Genomic DNA, 22,296 nt, shown 5'->3' on the forward strand with positions numbered 1-22,296 from the left:
TAGTGACTCATTGCTCCAAGGTTATAAAGGTCTAGCCATTTCTACTGAATGTAGACATAGTGAATGGCAGGTTTAGTTCCACAGCTTTACTCTTGGGTCAGCGGTGAGGCATTAAATTTGTATAGCAGTTCAATTTCTCACTCTGTTCAACCTTCTTCCTCTCACTGCCCCACAGATGTTGATCCCAAGGGCACACTCCTGTAAACAACCTGCACTCTAAATTCCAGTTCAGAGTTTGCTTCTGGAGAACCTAACCTGAAGCAACACCTGTGAGTTAATTATCTTTCACTAAAAAGTAAGTGAATCATTACACAATGACATTTAGGAATTCTTTTATCTCGTCGATTGTTTTATTCTGAAAATTGGAATTCTGTTACATATGAGGATGTTTAAGATAGTCATGATACAATAACTTACAGCTATGCTTTCTTGATTTTACATGGCCAAATTAAAGCAATAGAAAGATAAACTTTTCAAATATTCAATGTAATACAGATAATAAAACACATGAATCATATATATGTATTCATAATCATATACACACATACACATATGACTATATACATATGCCTATACATATAATTGAAGGTTTGTTATAGAGCACAAATAGCTAATAAGAAATTACAAAAGGTTTTCTTACCCAGTAGAAAAGGAAAAAAAAAATAATGTATCAATTGTGTATTCTTTTTTTTTTTTAAGATTTTATTTATTTATTTGACAGAAAGAGAGATCACAAGTAGGCAGAGAGGCAGGCAGAGAGAGAGGGGTAAGCAGTCTCCACATGGAGCAGAGAGCCCAATGCGGGCTCAATCCCAGGACCCTGAGATCATGACCTAAGCTGAAGGCAGAGGCTTAACCCGCTGAGCCACCCAGGGACCCCATTAATTGTCTATTCTGAAACAAGTCGTGAATAGGGAAAGAAAAATAGCATAAATTCATCATGTGTGTTATATAACCATACAGTCACAAGCACTCTCCCAGAAACCTGAACTTTGAGGAAGCAATTTCTTGGCTATAGGATGTTGCATCATGATTAATATAAACTCGCCTATATGTACAACTCTCTAGTCCAAGGCAAAGGTATGAACTAAGTGTTCACAGGCACAAACATGTTTGAGAATCTCACTGCTGGCCTCTGAAGAAGAGATGTAAGGCACTGGCCCTTGATTTCAATAAATATAATTAATAATGTGTAGAATGACCTAACATGCAACAGTGGGTATGGACTCCCTTTTATAGCTCTCACCTAATGTTCACTTTATATCCTTAATTTGGAAGCATACTCTGTTTCAGAATAATTATTTGAAATGCAATCAGAAACAAAGAGAAAGCCAGGAAATGTTTCTACTACACCTTAAGTTCTTAAATAGAAAGCTCTCAGACACAGAAACATAAAAAATATTCTTTCTTTTTTTTTTCCAGGTGAAGTTTTGACTTTTGAAAGGAAAAGAGGATTCATGAAGCAAAGAGCTTCCTACCTAGAAAGATTTAGCTGAGCAGAATAATGAGCTCCTGAAAAGGGATATTGTGTACCTAACCGGAACTGCAAAAAATGTACTTGACTGAAAGCTCACTGAACTTGAACAAGGAAACTTTGAACTAAAATGAGAGAGGTAAGAAGATATATATGAATATGTATACATATATATCTTACTTACTTTTATACTTATACACGGAGAACAAAATTTGTCTTGTTGAAACTGAAAAATTTGTTGTCAAGAGCAACAATGAATCTCTAAACTTGAAGTACAATTAAAACAGTATACACCAAGTTTTATAGAAAATCTTGACTTCCAAGTGGATAAAAATTAATATGAGCTGAATGAAGGGCAGCTATAGTAGGATGGAATATCTGTGAATGAAAAGTGCTAATTATCGATGCCAAATAAAGGACAGTCTCTAATAATGTGTACCTAAGTTTGTTCCTTAATTTTAATTCTCAATACTTTGGATGAAGACAGAAGCTCATAGAAGTCTTAGAAACCAAGCATATGTATTAGGTTAGGATTTAAAAAGACACTGAACAGCTAGCACAAAGACCTTACACTAAAACAATGTGAAACAAAGATGCTTATTAGACGGCAAAAATATCATATAAGAGAGATCTTGAGTACCAGCAATTATTTTGCAATATATATCTCTGAAAGCAGGAATAAGGGCACAGGGAGGTAAAACAAAACAAAACAACTACAACAACAAAAACTAAAACAGTCTTGGAATCATTCAATAAAGGTATGAGATATCTATGCATCCCTTTATTGAGAAGACTGCACTGGAATAATGGGTTTACTTTTGAGTCTACTAGCTTAAAAGTGCTACTTTACCCCCAAAAGGTGTTTTAGAAGACTTTGGAAAGAGAAAAAAAAATTAGAATAATATATCATGAGAAGAGTCTTTGAAGCAATAGTGTGAAAACTCTACATGTCCCATATGAACTCAGGTGACCAAATGGTCTCAGAAATTGGCCAGAAAATTTGGGAAAGTCTCTTAGTAATTCATGTCTTTCTGAGTATAATCAGTACATTCCTGATATTCCCATTAACTATATCTTCAATGTAATTTAGAAATTGCCTTGAATGTGATTTACTCTTTTAATATAGATGACAAAGAATTTTTTATTTTAATATATAGTCTATTTCTTTCTCTTAAAAGGATATGGGCACATACAGGAGGAGGTAGGGAGACTGCTGTGCATATGTAAGTTCTGACAGCTGTGCATATGTAAGTTCTGACAATCTTTTTTTTAAAGATTTTATTTATTTATTTGACAGAGATCACAAGTAGGCAGAGAGGCTGGCAAAGAGATGGGGGGAGGGATCCGGCTCCCCGCTAAGCAGAGAGCCTGATGTGGGGCTTGATCCCAGAACTCTGAGATCACGACCTGAGCCAAAGGCAGAGGCTTATCCCACTGAACCACCCAGGCATCCCCTGGACACTAAAAAAATAGTGAAAGAGGTAAGATTTGGAGTCCTTTGACAAGTGATCATAAAAATAAAATTCATTTTGGAGCTCTAAGAACTCCAGGGATTTTACAACTGATTGATAAGTCACAAAAAATATTTACAGTAAAATATACTGTTGAATAAATAGGTACACTTGCAACCTTTCTTTTTCTACAGGGACAGAAGGCTAGAGAATATGATAGTACAATGTAAGTTGCATATTAGTTCTGGAATTCATACAAAAGTTTCTGAAATTACTACTATGTATCTTATTTTTTGTTTATTTAACATTTTTAAAGATTATTTATTTATGTATTTATTTAGAGAAAGAGTGAGCAGGGGGAGGGAGAACAAGGAGAGGGAGAGAGAACCTCCAGCAGATTCTGAGCGTGGAGCCTAATGTAGGGCTTGATCCCATGACACAGAGATCATGACTAGAGTCAGATGATTAACCAACTGAGCCACATGGGTGCCCTTTTTGTTTATTATTTTGAGAGATTTTAAAGATTCTAATCTCTGGTGCTACTTGTGTAAACTGTAAAACAATTTAAGTTAAAATAGGTATGCTTTTAAAATACTCCCTGGAGCAAAACAGATCCTATATTAAAGTCCAAAATTGCCTTATATCTTAGTAAGTATTAAAACTATGTGTTCTTCAAAACTCTTTAATTATTAGACACCTATACACTCCCTGCCATTTCATAGGATTCTTTATTTGATAATGCAGGTATGAAGATATGCTGTATCTCAACCGTAGCCAACAGACTATTAAAATATTTCCAAACCCACCAGAACAACAGAAGTGTTTGAGATTCCCCAGATGTGGATCTCTAATTGAACTAAACTTTTTTTTTTTTTTTTGATTATTAAAAAAATGTCTGAAGTGAAAGCTAGGAAATAAAAACTTCATTTTTCCAGACAAATAAATATACATGACTTCATATTGTTTTCATTTATTTTCTGGCCTAGCAGCCATAAAATCCATTCATAATTTAACTGTGATTGGAGCCCATGCATGAAACAATGCTCTTTTGCTTTCCTGTAAAGCTCCTCTCACATAACAGTACTTGATAAATAATGATTTGAACTACATTCAGCAGGAACTTATCTTCTGTTATGGTTTCCTTATTATGTTGAAATGTATTAATACATTAAAACGAAAATGAACTTGTATATCCTGTAACACTTTAGCAGCATTATTTCCTCATGCTCTGTATTTAATGTTCTTTCCTTCTCTTCTGCTTCCTGGCTTCCCGTTCTTTGAGCCTTGAATTGCCCTAATAGCCATTTTCAGACTCCAACTTTGCCTGTTCATTTAAGTTTGTAAACATCCTCCTGGTCTCACTTGAATTTCTGCCAAGCCACAAATGTATGATCCAATATGTCATTATGTTCCTAGTTTGCACCCTGAAATGTCGTGCCTTTGACCATCTGCCAAACTCCCTCTTGCTAATCTTTAAACCCCAGATAAACACCACCATCCAATGTCTAAGGTTTCTGCTTTCAGATTCATTAAAAAAAAAAAACGTATGTTAGTAAAACAGTTATGACCATCTCAACTGGCTCCACCAAGTGTGTAGAGAAACTTAGACCGTGCTCTCAAAGGAGATTAGTAATCAACCTATTAATATCCATTCTTTATCAGATGCCTGGCCGTAGCTATTGAGTTTCTTTTGCCATTTTCTTTTGAGCTCTCATCTTCCACTCACAGCAGGAAAACATCTATCCCCAAAAGAAGCTACCATCTATTATCAACATTTTAAAACCACATTTGAAACTGCTCAATTCCTCTTTGACTTTCATTATGTCTGTATCTACCAAGACTATGTATTAAAGACTTAAACAAGAACATAAGTACATCTGAAGCAAAAATATGAATCTTGAAGAATATCAGCAAATCTGCTCATGAATAACACATGAATTTGTATAAGTGTTAATAACAGTGGAGAAGGTGATGAAAAAAAAGAAGATTTTAAAATAGAAATCCAACCCCAAATTCAGAATAATTCATGAATGTATCACAATAATATAATACTTATATACTTATAGAGGTAGATATAAGAGTAGTTTATAAAAAAAAATATCCGGACTATAAGAGAAACCCTTTACCCATTACTGATCACATACTTTTAACAACTACTATTATTCTTAGCAGGGAATGGATAAATCAAAGTAGATGATACTATGTTTCGAGTCACTATATTTATAAACACTGAAAGAGATTGTAAGGAAAAATCTTCAGCTTTAAAAAGTGAACACATAATCCTATTTATGAAGTTGTTTAATGTTTCCCCTGCCTCAGGACAGAGGGTGGAGTACAGGACTCCTGTCGGAGACATTGTGTCCTTCCTGCCATGCAGGCAGAGAATAGCCTTCCTGTTCACAAACAGAAATCAAAACAAAGAGGCACGGAATGGTAGAACTAGTCATATTTTTATTTTTTCTACTTTTATGTTTTTGCTCAAAGAATATGAGTTAGCTCTCCTTTTGTTGTCACTACGAGTAGGAGTATAAAAAGGTGAGAGACAGTGGAGTCTGTCAATTATTTTAGGAAAAAATACATAGAGACGTAAAAAAAAAAAAGATTAAAATAACTAAGAAGAAAATAACAGAATATTTTACTAACTAGAGCAAAAGGGCCTCTAAAACAAGTCACTGCATTTGCAAGTCATGCTTCTCCATTTTTGGGTCAAGATGGTATGTGAACCGTTTGCCTTCTAGCAAGTCCCATTTTGAGTCTCTACCTTGTCATGAAGGACAGTGTGATTGTATCGGGTGTGACAGCCCTCGTGTTAGTAAGGAGGACCGTGAGCCGACTGGGAGGGAAAGGAGATCCCTAGTAGAACCAAAACAGCAAGTCTCAGCCTCACCAGAGTGCAGGTAAGTCCGAGCAAGGCAAAGCTGCCATCACATCCCCTAAGGCTGTGTGAAGGGTCATTAGTAACTATATTCTGAGTTCAGACTATGGGTTTGTTATTTTATTTAGGAATGGGAGAATCTGCTAAATGGTCTCTGGAAGCCCTGTGGATAAAAACAGAATTTTAAATGGTTCTACTCTGTAGAGAAATTAAGCACAATACACCATCAGCTGCGAGTTCTCATTTGAAGGACAAAAATAAACTATGGGAGTATTGACTACTACAAAACTGATAATGCCAAAGAAGTACAAAATATACATAAAATCTCTGGTGGTTCCCAGTATATATCAGACTAAATAACCACATTTCACTACTAATGGACCGTGAAATCTGAAAGAAAAGGCTCCCAAAAGACACCTTTTTGTCGTTGTTGTTGTTGTTGTTGTTGTTACTTTTTACAGATAGGACTTTTTTTTTTTTTTAAGACTTTATTCATCCATTTGAAAAGGGAAAAAGAGAGAGAGAGCAAAGCAGAGGGAGAGGGAGAAGCAGGCTCCTGGCTGAGCAGGGAGCCCAATGTGGGGCTCAATTCCAGGACCCTGAGATCATGATCCGAGATGAAGGCAGACACTTAGCCAACTGAGCCACCCAGGCTCCCCCAAAAGACACCCTTTTAACTTTTTAACAGAGTCAAAATTGAAAATAGTCCTCATGTTAAAGTTAGTGTAAACTTAGCCTTTCAATCAAACCCAAATAGCCACAAGTAAAAACACTATTTTCCAGCATTGCCTTTTAAGTATTTTGCTAAAAATCATAAAACAACTTATAAATAATATTGCTGTCACTTTTAGAAGTATAAATGAATATTGCAAAGAAACAATACAAGGTGATAAAAAGAAGGAAAAAACAAAATCTTCAAAATGCTGCAACAAGGTGAAAATGAGTCTACAGATTCTTTTGTTTAGTATGATTAAAATGGTAAGCTTCAGTGCAGCTCATTCATTTAAAAATGTGGTATTTCGACTCATTCATTTTTTAAAGAATGTGATATCTACAAAAGTAGAAAATGCATTATCTAAAGAAGAAAACTGAGAGACAAATATAAGTAGTAGATGTTCTTGAAAGCAAATTATCAATAAAATTATGATAAGGACTTTCAAATTTGGAAGGCATATTAAATGTGATTTAGGGCCCTGCAAACAGAGATACAAGTGTACATATAGTTATAAATGATCTCTTCCCCTAGTAAAATCTATAAGATTTACAAATGCACTTGGCAATTAGAGTTAAGCCTAGGAATTAGGCTGGCAAATCTCCTTGCATCAAATAAAACCTAGTCCCTCAAGAGGCAGCATAAAGACCATGAAGCAGAACAGATTTACCTGGTAGACTAATGATAATTTTAGATTGGGGGATTAGATTACACTTTTGTATTATAAAATGAATGAACAAAGTTATTGTGTGCACAGAACCCTGGTATAAACTTATTCTCACAGACTTTGTGACATTATGGCTGCAGATGTTTGGTTAAGAAGTGGAAATGAAACAATGGAGTTTTTGAGGCTAAAATGAAGTTCATTGGTTGCAATTTTAAGATTAGGTGGTTGGGGATGCCTGGGGTCTGTTAAGCTGGACTCTTGATTTTGGCTCAGGTCATGATCTCAGTGTCATGATCTTAGGGTCATGAGATTAAGACCTGCGTCTGGCTCTGTGCTTACTGGGGAGTTTACTTGAGATTCTCTCTCTCCCTTTGTCCCTCCCCTCGGCCCCCTCACTCTCTCTTTAAAATAAATAAACAAAGCTTTGAAAAAATATAAACAAAGTTTCGGTGGTCTTTGGAAAAATTTCATTTTAAGCAGAAAGCATTTTTTGCTTTTTTTTGTTGTTTTAGAGTAATGTAATTTAAAAATGTTGTGACTTAAATATTTTCTTCTGAACTCTTCTTTTTTATTTTAAAATTATTATTGATATGTTAGTTAATGACAAATAAGGTCATTATTAAACATACTGTATATGTTGCAAAAAGAAAAATTAGAAATCCTTCACTTGATTATTTTCCAAATCAAAGTCTTTAGTATTTAATAGGTAAGGGTCCTAATTTTCCAAATAAATATTACAGATTTTGGTTAAATACAAAATTTTCTATCCACCACAGTTTGGTATTAGAGCAACTAAAGGATTAACTAAAGGGTATATTTTCCAGCATAGAATATAGCACAGTGCTTAATGCTTATTATGTTCTCAGGAGTGAATCCAATGTCTGTGTCTCTGCTTTGCCACATCTCCCCAGCTAGATCTTCTAACTGTTGTTGCATTCTGTCCTCTCTATGCTGTCTCAATTCTTCATCTAATTGAAAAGTGTTCTCAGGTTCACTTTACCTGGTGGAACAGGTTCTATCCTGTAAGGTCAAATCATGTTCTATGTCTTTTGAACAATACAATCTTTAGTGATCTCCTGAAAGGAACTCAAGTGTCACTGAGTTCACAAGTTACATTTCATAACATCCTCATTTCCCCAACTAGATGGTAAGTCCCCCATAAGCAGGAGCTTTGTGTTTTAACTCCTAACATTCTGGACAGCTTAGATCACTGAGGGCCTTATACACCACAGTCAATGCACGCCCCTTTACAGATTAAGTGGTAGGAGAAAACCAATGTTAATCTAAGAGCTGACTACAGAATTTCTTTTAGAGGGGAAAAAAAAAAAAAAGCCCATTCTTTCTAAGAAGAGAGAATAAGAAGGGTGATGAATAGTAACATAGTGTGAGTCTTCTATAGAATGCTGGAAGCCGTGTAAATGTCAAACAATGAAATAAAGCCGTGTGTGTGTGTGCGTGTGTGTGTGCATTTCAGGTGCTTTGTTTCATTTTTAAATTAAAAACAATAAATAAGGGCACCAGGGTGGCTCAGTGGGTTAAGCCTCTGCCTTCGGCTCAGGTCATGATCTCAGGGTCCTCAGATCGAGCCCTGCATCAGGCTCTCTGCTCAGCAAGGAGCCTGCTTCCCTCCCTCTCTCTCTGCCTGCCTCTCTGCCTACTTGTGATCTCTCTTTCTGTCAAATAAATTAAAAAAATCTTAAAAAAAAAAAACAAAACAATAAATTAGTATGTTCTTATTGGAAATATCCAAAGACATTTCACAGACATTTCTTAAGAAGCATGTTTTCTATATTATCATTATTGCTCATACATGTGATTAAACTCTACACTTAAATCATTATTTCTGTTTGATGTGTAATTATATATTGTTCATTTTATACTTTGTCTCTACCTTTTCAGATATTCTTATCTTATTTTCATGGGGCTGCTGTAGCTCCAAATATTTTATCCATGGAATTTTATTACACTTGATAGTTTTTTAGATTTTTCTGAGGCATTCAGCATTTTAAAATACTCTTCCCTAATTGTCATATGAGTGATATCCTAATAAGAAGAGGATTATTTTATTGTAGTTCTTTTGTTCAAACGTCACTAAAAGAAGACCCACGGACTATTAGCTTGTAATGTTGCAAATGAGCATTTCAGGACCATTTATACTCCTTACAATTTATATTCATTGTCTGGAAATTGGTAAAGTTATTTTCTTATTTGTCAACTTAAGGAATTTCTCTGGCATTTTATATATACATATATTCTATCAATCTTAAATATGTCTTTACAAGAGTAATTTATTTGGGTATTTCATATTATGGTTCCATCTATGTATTTCCTTTTTAGTTACCTTCAATGTACCCTTTATAACTTGTAACTCTTCCTATGTAATTTCAAATTCTTTATATTTTGATCTCTCTTCAGAAGCGTGAAATAGCAATGATTGTCTCCATATCTCCATTTTACAAAAGAGGAAACCGACACACTGAGAATGAGGACGTGGCAGTAGTTTCACACATAATCCGCAGAGAACCCAGGTTTCAAATAGAGGCGAACTATTTCCAGACTCTACTAAAACATTCTTCTTTGCTGCTTTTCCCTCTTATTTTTCTTAACAGATACTTACTTAAAATTTCCTCTGTGTCAGATATCATGGTAGGATTTAGGAATATAGCAGGTAAATAAGTCAGACAAAAGTCCGTGTATTCCTGAATCTTACAGTCTAAATGGGGAGAGAACCCACAGTGTGACAATGGCTGTCATTAGGGAGATGACAGCTGTCATATAACCATCTGTCATTAAAAAAAAGTGGATCTGCTCTGGTTGAGGTCTCTTGGGTACTGGGTATTGGGTGACTGAGGTGCTGGCCAATTTGCTCTTAAAGGCGTTAACTTTTTCCAGTTATGATTCCGAGTATGGATGGAGTCATGGTTTCCCCAGACTGTGGTGAAGAGAGGGAAGTGACTGAAGCTTGATAGAGGAGAGAAACCAGGAGAGGTAGCAAAATGCCACAGGGCTCAAGAGCAGGAGGTGCCCAAGGACACGGGCCCCACCTCGCATGCCCCTTGAGAGTGTGGTAAAAGCACTGTTCTCTGGGGCAGTGTTGCTTCTTCTTCCATCTTTCTGATTACTAATTCAGTTTTCAGCACTAGTTGAGTTTTTCTATCTTACCAGAAATTTAAGTTGGCAAAGTTTTCATGTGTCCACTCAAAAAGTCTGTATGGTTTTCTCTTTCTTATAGCAAATGTCTCCCAATGTATACTAACTGCCTCTGTCTTTCAACCTATGTGACCCTTGCAATGATTCCACTTAGGGAAGATCTTCGAGCTCTGATTCCCAGTGATTTCTCCAACATCATAAGGGGTAATGAGCAGATTTGGGCCAGTATTTAAATATCTTCTTGTGAATCTCAACATCACTCTGCTTTGGGGGTGACTTTCTGAATCTCTCCCCAGGCCAAGTTTATTTAGCTGCACATAGTTAGCCCTAAAGATTTAGAAGAATGAGTTTGAAATCTATTTTTAGGCTACAATTTCTTTCACCTATTATTCCTTTCAGATATCTGCTAAGCTCGGCTGTTTTTTCACCGTCCTCTGTCCACCCACACTTTTGGTACTAGTGTGTGCTTTGAGCACATGGTACTTGCGGGAGAAGGACTGCAGCAGACATGGGACACAGAAACAGGGCAAACGAAAGCCAGAGAAATACAAAATAATCAGTTGAGGTGGTACCTGGCATGGAGTGACAATGTTGTTACCCAATACCACTTTCAGAATTTTTTCAAAGGGTCTTGGTTTTACTCAGTGTATAGGATGGAGTTCTGAACCCGTTTCAATTCAATTTTAAGGAATACATATCTGCAGCATATCAGTGAATGTCCAGGGAGCCAGCATCTCTGTGATAATTAGGTTATTACTGAACAACATCCTTTCTTCTGAGCCCATTTTATATGCCAACTATTTGTCAAAATATTTGAAAAATAAAAATACTTGACCTCCATTTATAAAATGGAGGTCTAGGTAAAATGGTGTTTGACTGACAAATACTCTTAGTGATAACAAAGAGAAAAGCCTGGACATCCCAGTGAAGTGTCTGCTTAAGGACATTCAGGAACTCCTGAAGCCAGATAACCAGATGGGGCAAGATTCCGGAGAGGGGAAGCCCATGAACACGGGGCTGCGGATTAAAACCCATTTGTTTGTACTAGAAACTAACGGGAGGATGGAATTCCAGCCTGGGGACAAAGAAACTAAAACTTTTTGAAGTCTCCTGGGCCTGCAGTCAAATTGGAAATTGAAGGCCTTTAAACACATGGCTGACTTTCCCTAAAGACATTTGTTAAATTGAAGTTTAAATTGGAAGTTAAATTGAAAGTTGAGCAGAAACCTAAAAGTCTAAGTGGAAAAGGCCCGGAATACAAAGAGATTTCTGCCCCCTCTCTTTGTATTGGACAGGTAATAGTCAAAGCTGGGGACCAGGGTAACGGTCCCAGTACACGAACAAGTCCCCAGTTGAAAGTCCTAGAGTGCCATGTCCTAGCAACAGGGCAGAGATTGAATCTGAACAAAACTACAAATCAACCTTGACTTAGCACAACTCTGATTGGGTTACCATAATGATCCCCTTCTCTCCTTGTGTATCAGAGAAAAGGGTGACAATCCCTGAAGAAACACATTGTCATGTGAGACTCCTACATCCATACACTACATGTGACATCTAACAACAACAACAACAAAATTACTAGATGTATCAAGAAACAAGACCATGTGTCCCAGTACTGTCTCTCCAATCTCCCCGATGAGAAACCAAAACCTGTTATCTTATTGAGACACTAAGAGGTAGTCGACAATGATTATAAAATCATTAAGATTAATATATTCATGAAATAGAGGAAAAAAGGAAGGACAGATAATTTCACTAGAGATTTATATCTGTATAAAAGGAAAAAAAAATGCTATCAACCAAAGCAATCAGTTTGGGCTATGCTTTCTCTGAATGGACATATTTGCTTTGATAGGACTCTTGTTTCTTTGAGCAGAATATTAGCTGCATGCTGGTGTTTTCTACCAATATACATACAGTGTATGTCACAGAGAATACTGAAAAATAGGCCCCAAACAAAGAAATTTTTATGTAAATAGGAGGGAACATGTGAAGAGACCTTTGTTCTCCAAGATCTGACTTGCTGTGAGGACATTAGTGGTATTGTATGCTTGCAGACATAAACATGGGTGAGTTATCTGTCTCTGGACTAAGCTTAGCATACATATATGAGTAAGTTATAATAAATAAATAAATAAGTGTTGTTTTGGTTTTTTTTTTACAACAGTTTTTAGTAGGAATTAGTTCGATGATGTGTTAAGAGGGATTGAGATTTTACCAGACTCAAGTGCTAACAGGTTAGCCCGTCACAGATTTATGGATGCTGCCAGAAGACACATGGCTCCTGGGTCAGGCACAAAGGACTTCATTACTCATGTCAGAGTATCTAGGACAGACTCATTCAGAATGTAGAAGACAGCGTTGGAAGATAGCGGGGGTGCCTCCTTCCAGAACAGAAGCAGGCTTATTTATCACCCCATTATATAAATACAAGGACAACCTCTAGGGCCAAGGCAAACCTAATTTCCTTGCAGCCTCTTACAGAATATTGCAACTCCCTAGTTGAAGGTTCCTCTGTTGTTAAGCAGACCCACTGCATGCAAACCATGCACCTGGGCTATGCCATGTTATTCTCCGAGACTTTGGGGTTAGAGGAATCAGAGAAAATGTGAAGTTCATACTACTTCCCGTGCCATGAAAAATGAAGCATTTCTCTTTGAACCAGGAGTACAGAGCCTTGTGCCAGCATCCATGAAACTGGGTCAAGATTCATTGCTTATCATGTAGGTAAGGTACAATCTTAACATAATGGTGTGAGGGCTCTTATGACACATTGTCAATAACTACTTAGTTGTTGAATGATTGACATTCACAGGTTTTGTTTTTATTTTTGACTAATGGGATGAATGTGACATTTACGCTATTGTCTTCTGTTTATGTGTAAGATCATTAATAGTTTTGAACACATGTTCATAGGTTTATTTACTTTTTTGTTCTTTTTCCTCTGTTAATTATTTGTATCCTTTCGCTATTTTGTTTCCTATTTGGAATGCTTACTTTGTTTTGTAAATATATTCATGATACTAATCCTTACTCATTTGTAAGTATGGCTATCTTACCCTAGGCTAGAATCTGTTTTTAAGTTTTATTTAGAAATCGTTTGATGCAGGAATATAATAATTTTAACATTATCACATTTGTTAATGTTTTATGAATGTGCTATTTGTGTCTTTTATACGAAATCCTTTCCTATCCCAGGTATATGAAATGAGTTCACTTCATTTTCCTCTAAAATTCTTAAAATTTTTCTTGTAAAAGTAGTTCTTTAATATAAGTATAATTTATTTTTTGTGCATGTATTTGAGATATTCTAATTTTAGTTTCTCTAGATATAGAAACAGTTGGTCCATTTCTATGTACTTTTTGGATTGCCCTTTCCACAATGGCTAAAAATGCTACCTTTGTCTTCTATTAATTTCATATATCTATATACAGATTTAGATATCTATTCATTTTATTTCAGTTCCCTCAATTTGTTCTCCTCTTCTCTTTATCTATTTCTGTACTCCTACTATATTTAAGGAGTACTTCATTGTTTGGTGCTGGTCTCAGCCTACCAATAACCAATGTTGTGGCTGGACCAGAACTTACGATTCTTATGATTGAAAGACACTCTTCAGCAATAAACATCAGGACACTTTGGAAAAAAGACTTATCACTTACATGTCCCGAAGATTACATGGTACACTTGGGTCCACACAGAGAGGTGGAGGGTAGAGAGAAAGAGAATATGTATGTGGGGGGGGGGGGCTTGAAGTTCTGTTGTTTGGGGGTCAAGGATAGGTCCTATGGTTTGGGGGGCTCACTCTATCCATGAATTTAACACATAAGAGGGGGAATTTAAAAAACAAGGGGAGAGAGAGAGAGAGAGAGGGAGGGAGGAAGGCCCAAATGATCAGTTATCAAAATCAATTAAGATGTCTAAAACAGAGAGTCTCGGGAGGCAGGGTGAAGAGGCCTAGATCTTCATCTAGTCCTGTGGCTGGCAACATGTTTATTCCAGCGAGCTCTCTTTGAAGTGAACGTCCCTTTGAAGTAGATGCCTCTTTGAAGTGGATGCCTTCGCAATGGATGCCTAAGTCATGCACTTGCATTACCAAAAATAAATAAATAAATAAATAAATAAATAAATAAGAAAAAGAAAATCCAACTGTCTGGGTTTACCCGCACTACATTCATCTTTATAATGTCTTGATTTCTGTTAGGATCTGCCCTCTTTTCTTTTCTTTCTGATAGCTATGTATCTCCTTCATCTTTTTTTCCAACACTTTCTTGCTTTTTTTAATCATTTGCCATTTGCATTTTATTAACAGATTACTAAATTCACTTTGTCATTAAAATTATATTTAATTTATAAATTAATATGAACGTCTGAGCACTCTGATTCATTAATTTGGTAAATATATTTCTTGCATGATTTTATATTTTCAGTAACATTGTTCTTTACATAGGATAAACTTGAACATTATATATTGGATTTTTTTTCTATAATGATTCATAAGGATTTGAGGTTAATTTATTTCATTTGTTTTTGCCATTTTAAATTGTAGCTGATTTATTACTTATCCATATGTTTTAAATATAGGAAATCTACGCATTTTGAGGTATTTATTAGCATTTCAAAAAATTGGCAAAGTATCCCATTATTACTTAAGATGTTTTTGTAGGTTCTCTTAAATTTTCATATAGGCAATTTCATCATCAGGTTAACCTTGTAATTTGCTTCTACTTATTATTGTTCTCCATTTTTTTCTTTCTTTTTGAATCAAGAACATTCCATACAATACTGCTTAGTTGTAGTGACTGAAGTTATCCTGAAACCAGAAGAATTGCTTAGATGAACCTATCAGAAATTGCTCATTGTTAGAAATGTGACCTAAATAAAGATCTTGTTTTAAGACACCAAGTTTTGGATTTGTTTTGTTTTTCTAACAATAGTTGCTTCTTTTGAAGCAATAAGCTAACTATTTCTAACATTTTATATCAAACTTTCTATATCATTTTGTATTTGGTATATATCATCTAAGCAGTACACACACACACACATTTAAATATGAGATAGCTTTGATTAAAAATTATATTCAGTTTGATAATGGCTACTGTATGTTTGAATTAATATCTACTTTTTTCTATCATTTTCTATGGTTTTATTTTCCATCTTTTCTTCTCCTTTCTGGTCTTCTGTTCTACTGATAAAATAAGTTTCATTATTTAGTTTTCTGAAAAACATTTCTTGCTTTGGAAAATACCGATTTTTATGCTGTTCATTTTTAGGGTTTACTCTTCAAGTTTTAACATATGAAATGAAACATGAATTATAAGATCTTTTCTTATGTGTTATATTCTGCAGAGATCCTGAAGGCAAAGACTAATACAATATTTGCCAAAATGTCAGTAGTTAAATGTAAAAAACTTATTTTTATACATCGGAAAACATCTTTAATAATGAGTCCTCCTTCATTCCCAATAGCTTACTATTTTTAACTAACTGTAGAGAAGGCTGATATTAGCAAATTATTTTTCATCAGCATTTTGACCAGGTGATTTTTATCAACTTATGCTATTTTAATTTTTTAACCAGGAATCTAGTTTACTAATTATTGGAGTGCCTGGGTGGCAAGTCAATTAAACAAATGACTCTTGGTTGTGGCTCAGGTCCTGATCTCTGGGTGGTGGAATGAGCCCCTCCCAGGCTCCACACTCAGAAGAGAGCCTGTTTAAAACTCTCCCTCTCCCTCTGGGCTCCCCCAACCCCAGGCTCTCTTTAAAATAAATAAATAAAATCTTTAAAAATTTTTTAAAATCTAACTATCATTGCTTTTAATTATTTTGCATTTTCTTTTTGATAGTATAAATTTCTTTCTCTTTACCTTTGAGGCTTAATAGTTTTAAACTCTCATATGCTAGCATAGATTTAATTCTGTGCTTGGCTTTGGTGTTTATGTTTATCATAAGGGTCCATATACTTATATGAGTATATTCATTTTGGTATGGCTATTCCTTTTTTAATCTTGTCTTTATATAGTATTATCTGTAGCTGCCTTGTGTTTAGAGAAAAATCCATCTTTTATATGGTATCATTATTCTCCCAATGTTCCAAAATGAGTTTTTATTTTTTTACCTATTTATTTATGTATGCATGTATTTATTTATTTATTTATTTATTTTTGGAGGAAAGGGGCAAAAGGAGAGGGCGATGGAGAGAGAGAATCTCAAGCAGACTCCACGCCCAGCATGGAGACCCACACGGGGTTCAATCTCACAACCCTGAGATCATGACCTGAGCCAAAACCAAGAGTCATACACCTAACTGACTGAGCCCAACCAGGCACTCCTAAAGTGGGTATTTTAAAAACCATAATTTGTGAATGTAAAAACTGAAGATTGGAAAGTTAGGTGACTTGGCTTATCTAGAATAATCAAGTCTGCTTTCATAAGCGCACGTTTTCAGCTATGCTTTTGAATCTTTTCTAGAAATTGTTGTTACTTATTCAAAAGAAGTTTTCCTGTGTTATTTATAATTTTATCAATTCCCAATATTTTCTTAAAAATAGTCTTACACATAGATTAAAACTTCTTTATCCCTACACAATTGTCTAGAGGCCTCACATACTTGACATAGTATAGCTGGCTTAAGCATTCACTGATATGATTAAAATAAATGTTAAAAAATTTACATCAATACAATAAAACCATTTAAAAAGTGTGCATATGTTTGAGGCGACCTCCTTAAAATGACTTCCCACCACTAGTGATGTCAAATCATTGAATTAAGCCCTTTTGAATATACCCATGCATTAAGATCATAAATTGTAGATATAATTTTTTTAAGACTTCATCTACTTATTTATTTAACAGAGAGATAGAGAACACAAGTAGGCAGAGCAGCAGGCAGAATGAGAGGGAGATACAGGCTTCCTGCCAAGCAGGGAGCCTGACATGGGGCTTGATCCCAGGACCCTGAGATTATGACTGAGCTGAAGGCAGCCGCTTAACCAACTGAGCCATGCAGGCACCCCAGATATAAAATTTTTTACGAAGAACTTTCAGTCACTAAGTGGGTCTCGACAATAGTAAAATTCTCTTGTTTCTTTTAAAAATACTTTTGGAATTATACTTATATAGGTTAAATAAGTTGAATATAAAATACCTTTAAATCCAAGTCAAATCTTCATGATTGTATCATCAAATTAAAATTACTTAAAATGTAAAATAAAAACTTTATCAGGATGGGAAAAGATGGGGGGTGGTGAACCTGGGTGGCTCAGTGGGTTAGGCCTCTGCCTTCAGCTCAGGTCATGATCTCAGGGTCCTGGGATCAAGCCCTGCATCAGGCTCTCTGCTCAGCGGGGAGCCTGCTTCTCCCTCTCTCTCTGCCTACTTGTGATCTCTGTCTGTCAAATAAATAAATAACATCTTTAAAAAAATGGCAAAAGAAACAACTGAAATATAAATATAGGGATTGAGGTATGATTTTAACTGACCAAGACAGAAAGTTGAATGCTCCCCAAATTACACAATTATCTGAAATATGGGAAATATGCATTAAGTTTTCTTACATATTTCCCATAGTTCATTACATTAAATATATTTGGGATCGTAGAATGGGATGTCCAAATGTATATAAATGTATAGTGATCAATTATTACAATTTATCATATAAAAACATGCACAAATATATATTTCCATATAATTTTTCATATTATATTATATTCCATATAGTATTAAATACCATAAATACTATATTCAAATACTATATTTCAAATATATTTCAAATACTATATTTCCATAGGCAGAGCTGACCATAAGGAATTTAAAATGAGAGAAAAGAATAAGCAGCTTTGGATTTTTGTGTAAACCATGTTATGGTCACATGTACAATTTGGTATCCTTGTTATGATAATTTAAAGAAGCTAAGGAAAATGGACATAATGTTTTAGTGAGTTGACATTTCGTGATATTATATATATAATATGTCTCCCTGAGGGTACAGAAAGGGAATTAAATGTTTACTCCTAAATGTATCCGCCATTGTTTCTCTCACAGGATTTTGAGGCCAGTGTTAAATTCCAAATAATAACATATTCAGATAAGCATGATCAAAGATAGTTTTAGGGAAGAAGAAAGTTGATACAAATCAGAATACTGCACATATTGACTGATTTAATGCTTCCTTTATAGAAAGGTGGAGTTTTACGCAACCTTGAGAAATCTACCGAACAGGGAACCTAAAACATGAGAATCTTCTCTAGTTACTAAATTATGGTGTTCTTTTTTCCTTCACACAATACAGAAGTTTAAACAAAAGCAATTCAAAATTTCCACAATATTCTGCAATTATGCATATTTTCTACCCACATTTTGAAAAATATTCATAATAACAAGAGGAAATATAATTTGTATACCACATCTTGATAGCCTTGCTAATGCAAGATGAGTTCAAACATTGCATTTCCTTTCCTAACTGTCCCTAGGACATATTTTTCATTTTTCCTAATTTAAAATTTTTCTACCTCCTAGCAATTGCAAGCAACTCTCATAAACATGTTTGTCAGCTAAGATTTCTCTTAAAATTTGCCCAAAAGCATATTACATGTACATCTCTTGTTTAAAGGGATGCTTCTGAATAAACTCAATGAAAGTTATTTGTACATATGGCTCAATTTTAAATACAAGCTATTCACAGATCATAACACATTAACATCAAACTGACTTTGAATGCTGATTTGCAAGCTGTTCATGGGTATGTACGCATAAAGCAAAACTGCTCAGGCCTATTCCACACGAAGTCAAAACAGGTATCACATAGGTTAGAAAGTATATGTAAATCACGTTCACCTTCATTGTCCTTCAGAGTGAAGTTTGGGTTTATAGATAGGCGTTCATCAAGAAAAAAGTTAAACCTTGGTCCATTTGCAAAATCGTCTTTATCAGTGGCACTGATGGTATGAATCACCTGAAGAGAAAAAGCAAAGACTAAATAGGAAAATTATTTTGACTTATTCCTTTGATTTTAATTATATTATAGCATTTTAAATTGCCATCATAAAAGGATTTTTAAAAGACCCCTTTATCTACCCTCAGTCTTTTAAAATTCAAGTAATAAATGTCCCAGCTAACTGGCCTGTACTTGTATGAGATTTTAGGAAACAGGTTATGGAACAATTTATAATCATCCACGCTTTATTTTCTAGCATAGCACCAACACTTAATTTTTTTTTTTTTTTCCTTTATCACCTACAGTACCTTGGGGCCAATTAACTGCAAGGTTTCGTAAGAACACCTGTTTGAGGAAACAGGAAGTATTGTTTGTACAAATATAAATATCCTAGTGTTCCTGTAGAACAGCTTTGCAGTGTATGTCGCTCTCAGTAGGTAAATGCAGAACAGTGGAGCCATATTATTTTTACCATTTCAGGGGACCTTTGAGAGCATGACCTAGCCCCTCTATGTTAACATAGTTAAGATAAGGAATGTGAGATCCTAAAGGTTTGTGATGTGCCTCAAAACTGTTAAAATGGTAGCAGAAGCAAAACCAGACCACTCACAGTTTTATGGAATACTTCTCATATACAGTGCTGAGAGAAAGCAATTCTAAAATTCGGACTATGCGCATCATGGAGCAGAGAAATTTAGAATATATAAATGGCTCTTCCACGTGGCTTAAAAACAATGCAAATTCCATAGCGGTAGCCATTACACTCTTAGCAAGGAAGTATCCAAACTAATACACAAGATAAATTTTCCTCTTTAAAAAAAAAAAAAATCCTAATGCTTAGGTGTCCTTTTTCTAGCCCTTCCTTAGAGAAACTAAAAGAAAGAGAGGGAGAAGCAGCTGCAAAAAGAATGTTTCCTGGGGTGCCTGGATGGTTCAGGTGGTTAGGCGTCTGCCTTCGGCTCAGGTCATGATTCCAGGGTCCTGGGATCAAGCCCTGTACTGAGCAGGGAGCCTGCTTCTCCTTCTCTCTCTGCCCCTCCCCTGCACCCTGCCCCTCCGCTCATGTTCTCTCTCTCTCAAATAAATAAATAAAATCTTAAAAAAGAGAGTGTTTCCTGCATGTGAAATATACTGTGTTCATTTCAAAAATTGCTATGATTTCTAAAAACATCTCGCTCAATTTCATCCCATTTCAATCTTTTCCAAGTGAAATAGTATACCAATACATACAGCAGGTAAAAGCTAAATTCCCTCCATGGATTGAGTCCATTAGTTGGTCAGGGAGATGAAGATGAATGTAAAAGTACTAAGAAGGAGTCATCAGTGATAGTAGGAACAGAAAAGCATGTGTCTTCATGAAGGAGGAAGTGAAGAAAGTGCTTTAGGCTATATAGAAAGTGATCTATTTTATCCATATCTGCATAAGGCTCTCTATTGCTCAGAATGTATTCTCAGCAAGAAATTTAAGTAAAAGCTTCCCCCAACCCCCACATATCCCAAGAAGTCTCTATCATTCTTCTCTTCTTTTTTTTTTTTTTTAAAGATTTTATTTGTTTGACAGAGAGAGAGAGATCACAAGTAGGCAGAGAGGCAGGCAGAGAGAGAGAGAGAGAGAGAGAGGGAAGCAGGCTCCCCGCTGAGCAGAGAGCCCGATGCGGGGCTCGATCCCAGGACCCCGAGATCATGACCTGAGCCGAAGGCAGAGGCTTTAACCCACTGAGCCACCCAGGTGCCCCCATTCTTCTCTTCTTAACTTCACTTCAGACTATTAATTTTAAGATGAAAAATCTACATATCTCCTTGTTGCTTTCTTTTTTGTTTAAATTACAGTTGCTCTCTGGATAAAATATTTTTTCCCCTTCTTATTGGCTTTGACTTGATAGTAGAATAAATTGATGGATAATGAGAAGCAATTTGACAATTTTTCTTGAGTACATGGAAAGCTCCATGGAGTTCAGAGTGCATGTAATCTGAGAAACATACTTACGTTCTCTACGTTTCAGGTACTTAATATTAAACTGAAATAAAAATATCAAGTTTTCAAGACTGTCTTCGGGGTTAAATGAAATAGATACATGTTTTTCTTTTTGAAAATGAATGTCCTATCTCCCCTAATCCTTGCTCATTGTCATTCTCCAATGCACAATCCTATTTTCTTGATGATACCTCATAACCTACTAACATGTTTGCAAATTCACTTCTTATTTTGGAATGTGATTTTGGAAGAGATTGGCAAAGAACAATTAACTTAAACCAACTAAATTATTTTATGTTTCCTCTTATGACTTCTTTAGGACAACAATTTTCTTCCCATTTTAAATTTTTACAAACAAGTTATTCTACTTGTTAAGCACTGATATAATTCATAATGTAGCTTTACTATTTTACTGTTATCTTTAGTAAAATATACTTTCCATTTTTGTACAAGTAATTTCAAATCTGAATTTACCAGGAAGCTCAGTCACGGCAAATTTGTCTTCTCAAAAACTTCTTGATCTTGTTTCCATAGCAAATAATGAGCTGATGGCTACATTTTGTTTATGAGTGAACCATTCGTCTTGAATTCCTGAAGAATGTGCCTCATGCGTCCAAACTTATTCTTCTATAATGCTTCTGAAAAATACTTCCAAAAACCTAGAATGTTGCTTGACTTTTATCTAAAACTTGGAGATATCCTCTTATCCTCTTGATGGGGAAAGGTCTATTTAATTTTTCTGTTTACTAATCACCTTTCCTTTCAGGAGAAGATAGATTTCAATTTTTTGTTTCCTTAGACTTTTATTAGGAAAACCACCTCAGAAGTGAACATATCTGTGATTTTTAAAAGATGTAAGCTTCTGGCAGATATCTAGATAAGTGCCACGTATCTGTCATCAATATTTTCTACCCTTTTGTTAGTTATGATTTATCTACACTGTGCTACATGTGCCCTCCATTTGTGTAATTTGTGGTAACTTGTGGGTGATGTACAATCCATAACAATTTATTTTCTGTCTCTCATCATTTTAACTGAACTTGGATTTTTT

At 35.3% G+C, this 22,296-nt stretch overlaps 1 protein-coding gene across 2 annotated transcripts in view; it reads right to left on the reverse strand.

Moving 5' to 3' along the window:
* Positions 1 to 22,296, reverse strand: part of LOC111153431 (cadherin-18) — a 321,039-nt gene that overhangs the window by 11,082 nt on the left and 287,661 nt on the right. Inside the window, exon 9 of one of the 2 annotated variants that reach the window (XM_022512443.1) lies at positions 19,171 to 19,288. The exons of the other annotated variant lie outside the window; for it this stretch is intronic. Within the exon in view, the coding sequence (XP_022368151.1) occupies positions 19,171 to 19,288 (118 nt within the window). The remainder of the gene's footprint in view (positions 1 to 19,170; positions 19,289 to 22,296) is intronic. 2 annotated transcript variants of the gene reach the window in all.

This window comes from Enhydra lutris, unplaced genomic scaffold, assembly GCF_002288905.1.
Source record: "Enhydra lutris kenyoni isolate GAN:26980312 unplaced genomic scaffold, ASM228890v2 scaffoldscaffold32, whole genome shotgun sequence".
In the NCBI taxonomy this organism is placed as follows: domain Eukaryota; kingdom Metazoa; phylum Chordata; class Mammalia; order Carnivora; family Mustelidae; genus Enhydra; species Enhydra lutris.